Source organism: Oncorhynchus masou, chromosome 16, assembly GCF_036934945.1.
Source record: "Oncorhynchus masou masou isolate Uvic2021 chromosome 16, UVic_Omas_1.1, whole genome shotgun sequence".
NCBI lineage: Eukaryota > Metazoa > Chordata > Actinopteri > Salmoniformes > Salmonidae > Oncorhynchus > Oncorhynchus masou.
In genome coordinates this window covers 46,909,792-46,922,749 of record NC_088227.1, presented here as the reverse complement: position 1 = coordinate 46,922,749, position 12,958 = coordinate 46,909,792, and the positions used below count along the sequence as shown (strand labels likewise).

Sequence of the window (12,958 nt, the reverse complement as noted above, 5' to 3'; positions counted from 1 at the left end):
AACTGGTCTGAACTCAAGCTGAATCCACCTAATAGGCAAATCCCTTCTTAACACTTCAGGAGAAATCTACAGCCCCCCCCCAAAAAAATAAAATAAAATAAAAAATAAAGGCTAAGGTATTAAAGGAAAGTTTAGGCACCATTTTGTGTGGAGGCTCTGTTCAATGCTTAGTCATCTATGACATCCCAGCATCCAATCCTCTCCAGGTTGTGGGGTTGGGAGAGGTGACTGATGGGACGGTCGTAACGGTGATGGCGGGGAACGATGAGAACTACTCGGCCGAGCTGCGGAACGCATCGGGAGTGATGAAGAACCAGGTGGCTCGCTTTAACGACCTGCGCTTCGTGGGCCGCAGTGGACGGGGTCAGTGTCTATACTATCTGGATCTATATCTAACTGAATGTGGGCCGCATGTTAGTGTCTATATCTTCATATCTACGTACAGTTGAAGTCGGAAGTTTACATACTCCTTAGCCAAATACATTTAAACCCAGTTTTTCTCAATTCCGGACATTTAATCCGAGTAAAAAATTCTGTCTTAGGTCAGTTAGGATCACCACTTTATTTTAAGAATGTGAAACGTCAGAATAATAGTAGAGATAATTATTTATTTCAGCTTTTATTTCATCACATTCCCAGTGGGTCAGAAGTTTACATACACTCAATTAGTATTTGGTAGCATTTCCTCAAATGTTTCGGGTAGCCTTCCACAAGCTTCCCACATTAAGTTGGGTGAATTTTGGCCCATTCCTCCTGACAGAGCTGGTGTAACTGAGTCAGGTTTGTAGGCCTCTTTGCTCGCACACACTTTTTCAGTTCTGCCCACAAATGTTCTATAGGATTGAGGTCAGGGCTTTGTGATGGCCACTCCAATACCTTGACTTTGTTGTCCTTAAGCCATTTTGCCACAACTTTGGAAGTATGCTTGGGGTCATTGTCCATTTGGAAGACCCATTTGCGACCAAGCTTCAACTTCCTGACTGATGTCTTGAGACGTTGCTTCAGTATATCCACATCATTTTCATCCCCATGATGCCATCTATTTTGTGAAGTGCACCAGTCCCTCCTGCAGCAAAGCACCCCCACAACATGATGCTACCACCCCCTGTGCTTCACGGTTGGGATGGTGTTCTTCGACTTGTAAGCCTCCCCCTTTCTCCAAACATAATTTCAACATAATTTTGTGGAATTTTCCAAGCTGTTTAAAGGCACAGTCAACTTAGTGCATGTAAACTTCTGACCCACTGGAATCGTTATACAGTGAATTATAAGTGATATAATCTGTCTGTGAAGTAGATGTCCTAACCGACTTGTCAAAACTATAGTTTGTTAACAAGAAATGTGTGGAGTGGTTGAAAAAATAGTTTTAATGACTTCAAGCTAAGTGTATGTAAACTTCTGACCTTAACTGTTTACAAGTCATTATTATTAGATCAAGAAAACAAGCCCCTAGTCTGCCTCGGATAGTCACTCAGCAAAACAAGCCCCTAGTCTGCCTCGGATAGTCACTCAGCAAAACAAGCCCCTAGTCTGCCTCGGATAGTCACTCAGCAAAACAAGCCCCTTGTCTGCCTCAGATAGTCACTCAGCAAAACAAGCCCCTAGTCTGCCTCAGATAGTCACTCAGCAAAACAAGCCCCTTGTCTGCCTCAGATAGTCACTCAGCAAAACAAGCCCCTAGTCTGCCTCAGATAGTCACTCAGCAAAACAAGCCCCTAGTCTGCCTCAGATAGTCACTCAGCAAAACAAGCCCCTAGTCTGCCTCAGATAGTCACTCAGCAAAACAAGCCCCCAGTCTGCCTCAGATAGTCACTCAGCAAAACAAGCCCCTAGTCTGCCTCAGATAGTCACTCAGCAAAACAAGCCCCTTGTCTGCCTCAGATAGTCACTCAGCAAAACAAGCCCCTAGTCTACCTCAGATAGTCACTCAGCAAAACAAGCCCCTAGTCTGCCTCAGATAGTCACTCAGCAAAACAAGCCCCTAGTCTGCCTCAGCTAGTCACTCAGCAAAACAAGCCCCTAGTCTACCTCAGATAGTCACTCAGCAAAACAAGCCCCTAGTCTGCCTCAGATAGTCACTCAGCAAAACAAGCCCCTAGTCTGCCTCAGCTAGTCACTCAGCAAAACAAGCCCCTAGTCTACCTCAGATAGTCACTCAGCAAAACAAGCCCCTAGTCTGCATCAGATAGTCACTCAGCAAAACAAGCCCCTAGTCTGCCTCAGATAGTCACTCAGCAAAACAAGCCCCTAGTCTGCATCAGATAGTCACTCAGCAAAACAAGCCCCTAGTCTGCCTCAGACAGTCACTCAGCAAAACAAGCCCCTAGTCTGCCTCAGATAGTCACTCAGCAAAACAAGCCCCTAGTCTGCATCAGATAGTCATTCAGCAAAACAAGCCACGTTCAACAGCCCACTAAAAAGCTTAAACTTAATCTGGGCTTTTCTTTAGTTTGGGTTTCATTTTAAGCTAGAAAATACCTTGTTGCAGCCACTATTTAGCATTTGTTGGACTATGGTGATGTTCTGTACATGAATAACCAAGGGTCGGCCGAGACACACCAGACACGCTCTACCAATCTGCTCTTAGATCTGTAACAAACACAAAACCCTCCTTAACCGTAAAATGACAGACCAACGTGTTAATCTACAAGGCCTTCTTAGGGAGGCTGCTAGTTCAGCCTACAGGAGGGAGGCTGCTAGTTCAGCCTACAGGAGGGAGGCTGCTAGTTCAGCCTACAGGAGGGAGGCTGCTAGTTCAGCCTACAGGAGGGAGGCTGCTAGTTCAGCCTACAGGAGGGAGGCTGCTAGTTCAGCCTACAGGAGGGGAGGCTGCTAGTTCAGCCTACAGGAGGGAGGCTGCTAGTTCAGCCTACAGGAGGGAGGCTGCTAGTTCAGCCTACAGACTCATGGACAAGAGGGAGGCTGCTAGTTCAGCCTACAGACTCATGGACAGGAGGGAGGCTGCTAGTTCAGCCTACAGGAGGGGGGCTGCTAGTTCAGCCTACAGGAGGGAGGCTGCTAGTTCAGCCTACAGGAGGGAGGCTGCTAGTTCAGCCTACAGGAGGGAGGCTGCTAGTTCAGCCTACAGACTCATGGACAAGAGGGAGGCTGCTAGTTCAGCCTACAGACTCATGGACAGGAGGGAGGCTGCTAGTTCAGCCTACAGGAGGGAGGCTGCTAGTTCAGCCTACAGGAGGGAGGCTGCTAGTTCAGCCTACAGGAGGGAGGCTGCTAGTTCAGCCTACAGGAGGGAGGCTGCTAGTTCAGCCTACAGGAGGGAGGCTGCTAGTTCAGCCTACAGGAGGGAGGCTGCTAGTTCAGCCTACAGACTCATGGACAAGAGGGAGGCTGCTAGTTCAGCCTACAGACTCATGGACAGGAGGGAGGCTGCTAGTTCAGCCTACAGGAGGGAGGCTGCTAGTTCAGCCTACAGACTAAGGGACAGGAGGGAGGCTGCTAGTTCAGCCTACAGGAGGGAGGCTGCTAGTTCAGCCTACAGGAGGGAGGCTGCTAGTTCAGCCTACAGGAGGGAGGCTGCTAGTTCAGCCTACAGGAGGGAGGCTGCTAGTTCAGCCTACAGGAGGGAGGCTGCTAGTTCAGCCTACAGGAGGGGAGGCTGCTAGTTCAGCCTACAGGAGGGAGGCTGCTAGTTCAGCCTACAGGAGGGAGGCTGCTAGTTCAGCCTACAGACTCATGGACAAGAGGGAGGCTGCTAGTTCAGCCTACAGACTCATGGACAGGAGGGAGGCTGCTAGTTCAGCCTACAGGAGGGGGGCTGCTAGTTCAGCCTACAGGAGGGAGGCTGCTAGTTCAGCCTACAGGAGGGAGGCTGCTAGTTCAGCCTACAGGAGGGAGGCTGCTAGTTCAGCCTACAGACTAAGGGACAGGAGGGAGGCTGCTAGTTCAGCCTACAGACTCATGTACAGGAGGGGGGCTGCTAGTTCAGCCTACAGACTCATGTACAGGAGGGAGGCTGCTAGTTCAGCCTACAGACTCATGTACAGGAGGGAGGCTGCTAGTTCAGCCTACAGACTCATGTACAGGAGGGAGGCTGCTAGTTCAGCCTACAGACTCATGTACAGGAGGGAGGCTGCTAGTTCAGCCTACAGACTCATGTACAGGAGGGAGGCTGCTAGTTCAGCCTACAGACTCATGTACAGGAGGGAGGCTGCTAGTTCAGCCTACAGGAGGGAGCCTGCTAGTTCAGCCTACAGACTCAAGTACAGTAGGGAGGCTGCTAGTATATGTCAGCATTTTTATTCAACCTACAGACTCATGGACAGGAGGGAGGCTGCTAGTTCAGCCTTCAGACTCATGTACAGGAGGGAGGCTGCTAGTTCAGCCTACAGACTCATGTACAGGAGGGAGGCTGCTAGTTCAGCCTACAGACTCATGGACAGGAGGGAGGCTGCTAGTATATGTCAGCATTTTATTCAACCTACAGACTCATGGACACGACCGTCTGAGATCTCAAAATGGCATTTTATAAAATATTCCAAACCCAAGAAGGGTAGTAGTGCTTTTAGCTTTGCTGCCCAGTCATTGTGGAGAATTTTACTAAAAGATTTAAAACCAGATACTTTTATTTTGATGATTTATTTAATTTATTTAATTCCTGGATTGGAGGACTGTTGACCACACACTGTTCACCTGTTGACCTGTTGACCACACACTGTTCACCTGTTGACCTGTTGACCACACACTGTTGACCAGTTGACCTGTTGACCACACACTGTTAACCTCTTGACCACACACTGTTGACCTCTTGACCACACACTGTTGACCTGTTGACCACACACTGTTGACCTGTTGACCACACACTGTTCACCTGTTGACCACACACTGTTCACCTGTTGACCTGTTGACCACAAACTGTTGACCTGTTGACCACAAACTGTTGACCTGTTGACCACATACTGTTGACCTGTTGACCACATACTGTTGACCTGTTGACCACATACTGTTGACCACATACTGTTGACCTGTTGACCACATACTGTTGACCTGTTGACCACATACTGTTGACCACATACTGTTGACCTGTTGACCACATACTGTTGACCTGTTGACCACATACTGTTGACATGTTGACCACATACTGTTGACCTGTTGACCTGTTGACCACATACTGTTGACCTGTTGACCACATACTGTTGACCTGTTGACCACATACTGTTGACCTGTTGACCACATACTGTTGACCACATACTGTTGACCTGTTGACCACATACTGTTGACATGTTGACCACATACTGTTGACATGTTAACCACACACTGTTCACCTGTTGACCACATACTGTTGACCTGTTGACCACATACTGTTGACCTGTTGACCACATACTGTTGACCACATACTGTTGACCTGTTTACCACATACTGTTGACCTGTTGACCACATACTGTTGACATGTTGACCACATACTGTTGACCTGTTGACCACATAACTGTTGACCTGTTGACCACATACTGTTGACCTGTTGACCACATACTGTTGACCTGTTGACCACATACTGTTGACCTGTTGACCACATACTGTTGACATGTTGACCACATACTGTTGACCTGTTGACCACATACTGTTGACATGTTGACCACATACTGTTGACCACATACTGTTGACATGTTGACCACATACTGTTGACCTGTTGACCACATACTGTTGACCTGTTGACCACATACTGTTGACCTGTTGACCACATGCTGTTGACCACATACTGTTGACCTGTTGACCACATACTGTTGACATGTTGACCACATACTGTTGACCACATACTGTTGACCTGTTGACCACATACTGTTGACCATATACTGTTGACAATATACGATTGACCTGTTGACCACATATTGTTGACCTGTTGACCACATACTGTTGACCTGTTGACCACATACTGTTGACCACATACTGTTGACCTGTTGACCACATACTGTTGACCTGTTGACCACATACTGTTGATCTGTTGACCACATACTGTTGACATGTGACCACATACTGTTGACCACATACTGTTGACCTGTTGACCACATACTGTTGACCACATACTGTTGACCTGTTGACCACATACTGTTGACCACATACTGTTGACCACATACTGTTGACCTGTTGACCACATACTGTTGACCTGTTGACCACATACTGTTGACCACATACTGTTGACCTGTTGACCACATACTGTTGACCACATACTGTTGACTTGTTGACCACATACTGTTGACCTGTTGACCACATACTGTTTTCCACATACTGTTGACCTGTTGACCACATACTGTTGACCACATACTGTTGACCTGTTGACCACATACTGTTGACCTGTTGACCACATACTGTTGACCTGTTGACCACATACTGTTTTCCACATACTGTTGACCTGTTGACCACATACTGTTGACCACATACTGTTGACCTGTTGACCACATACTGTTGACCTGTTGACCACATACTGTTTTCCACATACTGTTGACCTGTTGACCACATACTGTTGACCACATACTGTTGACCTGTTGACCACATACTGTTGACCTGTTGACCACATACTGTTGACCACATACTGTTGACCTGTTGACCACAGACTGTTGACCTGATGAACACATACTGTTGACCTGTTGACCACCTACTTTTGACCTGTTGACAACATACTGTTGACATGTTGACCACATAGTGTTGATCACATGCTGTTGACCACATACTGTTGACTTCATGCTGTTGACCACATTCTGTTGACCACGTACTGTTGACCACATATGGGGCGGCAGCTTAGGCTAGTGGTTAGAGCGTTGGACTAGTAACCGGAAGGTTGCAAGTTCAAACCCCAGAATCTGTCGAACAGGCAGTTAACCCACTGTTCCTAGGCAGTCAGTGAAAATAAGAATTTGTTCTTAACTTACTTGCCTAGTTAAATAAAGGTAAAATTAAAAAAAATATTGTTGACCACATACTGTTGACCACATTCTGTTGACCACGTACTGTTGACTTCATTCTGTTGACTACGTACTGTTGACCACGTACTGTTGACTTCATGCTGTTGACTTCATGCTGTTGACCACGTACTGTTGACCACGTACTGTTGACCACGTACTGTTGACCACGTACTGTTGACCACGTACTGTTGACCACGTACTGTTGACCACGTACTGTTGACTTCATTCTGTTGACCACGTACTGTTGACTTCATTCTGTTGACCACGTACTGTTGACCTCATTCTGTTGACTTCATGCTGTTGACTTCATGCTGTTGACCACGTACTGTTGACCACGTACTGTTGACCACGTACTGTTGACTTCATTCTGTTGACTTCATTCTGTTGACCACATACTGTTGACCTGTTGATCACATACTGTTGACCACATACTGTTGACCTGTTGACCACATACTGTTGACCTGTTGATCACATGCTGTTGACCTGTTGACCACATACTGTTGTCCTGTAGACCACATACTGTAGATCACATACTGTTGACCACATGCTGTTGACCACATGCTTTTGACGACATACTGTTGACCTGTTGACCACATGCTGTTGACGACATACTGTTGACCTGTTGACCGCAAAGTTGTTGACCAAATACTGTTGACCACATACTGTTGACCACATACTATTAACCTGTTGAAAGTATACTGTTGATCACCTTCTGTTGACCACATGCTGTTGACCACATATTGTTGACCTGTTGATCACATACTGTTGACCTGTTGATCACCTGCTGTTGACTACATGCCGTTGACCACATACCGTTGACCGCAAAGCTGTTGACCACATATTGTTGACCAAATACTGTTGACCACATACTGTTGACCACATACTATTAACCTGTTGAAAGTAAACTGTTGATCACTTTCTGTTGACCGCAAAGCTTTTGACAACATAGTGTTGACCACATGCTGTTGACCACGTACTGTTGACTTCATTCTGTTGACCACATTCTGTTCACCACGTACTGTTGACCTCATTCTGTTGAATTCATGCTGTTGACCACATTCTGTTGACCACGTACTGTTGACCACATTCTGTTGACCACGTGCTGTTGACCACATACTGTTGACCAAATACTTTTGACCTGTTGACCACTTATTGTTGATATGTTGACCACATACCGTTGATCTGTTGACCACATACCGTTGATCTGTTGACCACATACTGTTGACCACATACTGTTGATCTGTTGACTACAAACTGTTGACCTGTTGACCACATACTGTTGTCCTGTAGACCACATACTGTAGATCACATACTGTTGACCACATGCTGTTGACCACATGCTTTTGACGACATACTGTTGACCTGTTGACCACATGCTGTTGACGACATACTGTTGACCTGTTGACCACATGCTGTTGACGACATACTGTTGATCTGTTGACTACAAACTGTTGACCTGTTGACCACATACTGTTCACCTATTGACAACGTACTGTTGACATGTTGACCACACACTGTTGACCACAAACTGTTGACCACATACTGTTGACATCTGACCACATACTGTTGTCCTGTAGACCACATACTGTTGACCTGTAGACCACATACTGTTGACCACATGCTGTTGACCACATGCTGTTGACGACATGCTGTTGACCACATGCTGTTGACGACATACTGTTGACCTGTTGACCACATACTGTTGACCTGTTGACCACACACTGTTGACCACATTTGGTTGACCACATACTGTTGACATGTGACCACATACTGTTGACCACATACTGTTGACATGTGACCACATACTGTTGACATGTGACCACATACTGTTGACATGTGACCAGATACTGTTGACCTGTTGACCACAAACTGTTCACCTGTTGACCACAAACTGTTGACGTGTGGACCACATAGTGTTGACCACATACTGCTGAACAAATACTGTTGACATGTTGATCACATAGTGTTGACCACGTACTGTTAACCACATACTGTTGACGTGTGGACCACATAGTGTTGACCACATACTGCTGAACAAATACTGTTGACATGTTGATCACATAGTGTTGACCACATACTGTTGACCACATTCTGTTGAACTGTTGACCACGTACTGTTGACCTGTTGACCACATAGTGTTGACCACATGCTGTTGACCACATGCTGTTGACCACATACTGTGATGAGCTGTTGACCACGTTCTGTCGACCACATGCTCTTGACCTGTAGATCAAATACTGTTGACCTGTTGACCACATGCTGTTGACCACATTCTGTCGACCACATAGTCTTGACTACATACTGTCGACCACATAGTCTTGACTACATACTGTTGACCACATATTTTGACCTGTTGACCACATACTGTTGACATGTTGACCACATACTGTTGACATGTTGACCACATACTGTTGACCTGTTGACCACATACTGTTGACCACATATTGTTGACCTGTTGACCACATACTGTTGACCTGTTGACCACATACTGTTGACCTGTTGATCACATACTGTTGACATGTTGACCACCTACTTTTGACATGTTGACCACATGCTGTTGACTACATGCTGTTGACCACATACCGTTGACCGCAAAGCTGTTGACCACATATTGTTGACCAAATACTGTTGACCACATGCTGTTGACCACATACTGTTGACCTGTTGACCACATACTGTTGACCACATACTGTTGACCACATACTGTTGACCTGTTGACCACATACTGTTGACCACATACTATTAACCTGTTGAAAGTATACTGTTGATCACCTTCTGTTGACCGCAAATCTGTTGACAACATAGTGTTGACCACGTACTGTTGACCACATACTGTTGACCACATATGGGGCGGCAGCGTAGCCTAGTGGTTAGAGCGTTGGACTAGTAACCGGAAGGTTGCAAGTTCAAACCCCAGAATCTGTCATTCTGCCCCTGAACAAGGCAGTTAACCCACTGTTCCTAGGCCGTCAGTGAAAATAAGAATTTGTTCTTAACTGACTAGTTAAATAAAGGTAAAATTAAAAATTAAAAAAAATATTGTTGACCTGTTGACCACATGCTGTTGACCACATACTGTTGACATGTTGACCACATACTGTTCACCTGTTGATCACATACTGTTGACCTGTTGATCACATGCTGTTGACCACATGCCGTTGACCGCAAATACTGTTGACCACATACTGTTGACCACATACTATTAACCTGTTGAAAGTACACTGTTGATCACCTTCTGTTGACCACAAAGCTGTTGACCACATGCTGTTCACCACGTACTGTTGACCTCATTCTGTTGACTTCATGCTGTTGACAACATTCTGTTGACCACATGCTGTTGCCCACATACTGTTGACCAAATACTGTTGACCTGTTGACAACATGCTGTTGACCACATACTGTTGACCAAATATTGTTGACCTGTTGACCACATGCTGTTGACCACATACACTACCGTTCAAAAGATTGGAGTCACTTAGAAATGTCCTCAGTTTTTGAAAGAAAATCACATTTTTTGCCCTTTAAAATTGACAGAGCTTGAGAGGATCTGCAGAGAAGAATGGGAGAAACTCACCAAATACAGGTGTGCTATACAGGTGTGCTAAGCTTCTAGCATCATACCCAAGAAGACTCGAGTCTGTTATTGTTGCAAAAGGTGCTTCAACAAAGCACTGAGTAAAGGGTCTGAATATTTACGTAAAGAATTTTTTGCTTGACATTATGGTGTATTGTGAGTAGATTGATGAGGAAAAAAACAAACTATTTAAACTCAACAATGTGTGGAAATATTCAAGGGGTCTAAATACTTTCCAAATGCACTGTATCTATATGAATTTAGGCCACAGCGGCCACAGTTAGGGTCTACATCTATATATCAATGTTACTATAACTGGTAAAATGCTTCAATGTTCTGAATGTAAAAAGAATGTTCACCCATCTACACACAATACCTCATAATGACAAAGTGAAAACATGTTTTTAGACAACTTATTGATAATGAAATACAGAAATATCTCATTTACCTAAGTCTTCACACCCATGAGTCTGAAGCACCTTTGGCAGCGATTACAGCTGTCTTTCTGGGTAAGTCTCTAAGAACTTTCCACACCTGGATTGTGCAACATTTGGTCATTATTCTTTAAAACATTATTCAAACTCTGTCAAATTGGTGGTTGATCATTGCTTGACAACCATTTTCAGGTCTTACCATAGATTTTTAAGTAGAATGTCAAAACTGTAACTCGGCCACTCAGGAACATTCCCTGTCATCTTGGTAAGCAACTCCAGTGACCTTGTGTTTTAGTAGTCCTGCTGAAAGGTGGATTATTCTCCTGAGGGAAAGCAGGCAACCAGGTTTTCCTCTACTATTTTGCCTGTGCATAGCTCCATTCTGTTTCTTTTTTATCCTGAAAATCTCAAGTCCTTGACTATTACAAGCATACCCATAACATGATGCAGCCACCACTATGCTTGAAAATATTAAGTGTTTCCTGAGTAATGTGTTTTATTGGATTTTTCCCAAACATAACAATTTGTATTCAGGACAAAAAATTTATTGCTTTGCCACATATTTTGCAGTATTACATTATTGCCTTGTTGCAAACAGGATGACATTCTGGAATATGTTTATTCTGTACAAGCTTCCTTCTTTTCACTCTGTCATTGAGATTAGTGTTGTGAAGTAACTACAATGTTGTTGATCCATCCTCAGTTGTCTCTGATCACTGTTTTAAAGTCACCATTGGCCTCATGGTGAAATCCATGAGCGGTTTCCTTCCTCTCCGGCAACTGAGTTAGAAAGGACGCCTGTATCTTTGTAGTGACTGGGTGTATTGATAGACCATGCAAAGTGTAATTAATCACTTCACCAATGGGATATTCAATGTCCTCTTTTTATATTTTTACCCGTCTACCAATCAATGCCCTTCTTTGGGAGCCAATGGAAAACCTCCTTGATCTTTGTGTTTGAATCTGTTTAAAATTCACTACTGAGGGACCTTACAGATACTTGTATGTGTGGGGTACAGAGATGAGGCAGTCATTCAAAAATCATGTTCAATACTATTATTGCACACAGAGTCCATGCATCTTATTATAAGACTTATTGCAGGCAAATTTCTCCTCCTGAATTGATTTACTAATTTACTCAAGACATTTCCAAGTCCGGAACAGACACAGCACTACATAGAGCCATGGAACTCTATTCCGCAGTACTACATAGAGCCATGGCCACATGGAACTCTATTCCACAGTACTACATGGAGCCATGGCCACATGGAACTCTATTCCACAGTACCACATATAGCCATGACTACATGGAACTCTATTCCACAGTACTACATAGAGCCATGGCCACATGGAACTCTATTCCACAGTACTACATGGAGCCATGGCCACATGGAACTCTATTCCACAGTACTACATAGAGCCATGGCTACATGGAACTCTATTCCACAGTACTACATAGAGCCATGACTACATGGAACTCTATTCCACAGTACTACATAGAGCCATGACCACATGGAACTCTATTCCACAGTACTACATGTAGCCATGGCCACATGGAACTCTATTCCACAGTACTACATGGAGCCATGGCCACATGGAACTCTATTCCACAGTACTACATGGAGCCATGGCCACATGGAACTCTATTCCACAGTACTACATGTAGCCATGGCCACATGGAACTCTATTCCACAGTACTACATGGAGCCATGACGACATGGAACTCTATTCCACAGTACTACATGGAGCCATGGCCACATGGAACTCTATTCCACAGTACTACATGGAGCCATGACCACATGGAACTCTATTCCACAGTACTACATGGAGCCATGGCCACATGGAACTCTATTCCACAGTACTACATGGAGCCATGGCCACATGGAACTCTATTCCACAGTACTACATAGAGCCATGACTACATGGAACTCTATTCCACAGTACTACATGGAGCCATGGCCACATGGAACTCTATTCCACAGTACTACATAGAGCCATGACTACATGGAACTCTATTCCACAGTACTACATGGAGC

At 44.9% G+C, this 12,958-nt stretch overlaps 1 protein-coding gene across 2 annotated transcripts in view; it reads left to right on the top strand.

Annotated features, from left to right (window-relative positions):
- LOC135558021 (runt-related transcription factor 2-like) overlaps positions 1-12,958 on the top strand; it is a 112,025-nt gene that overhangs the window by 50,170 nt on the left and 48,897 nt on the right. For both annotated transcript variants that reach the window (XM_064991791.1, XM_064991790.1), the window contains one exon: positions 207-363. In XM_064991791.1, coding sequence (XP_064847863.1) covers positions 207-363 — 157 coding nt within the window. The remainder of the gene's footprint in view (positions 1-206; positions 364-12,958) is intronic.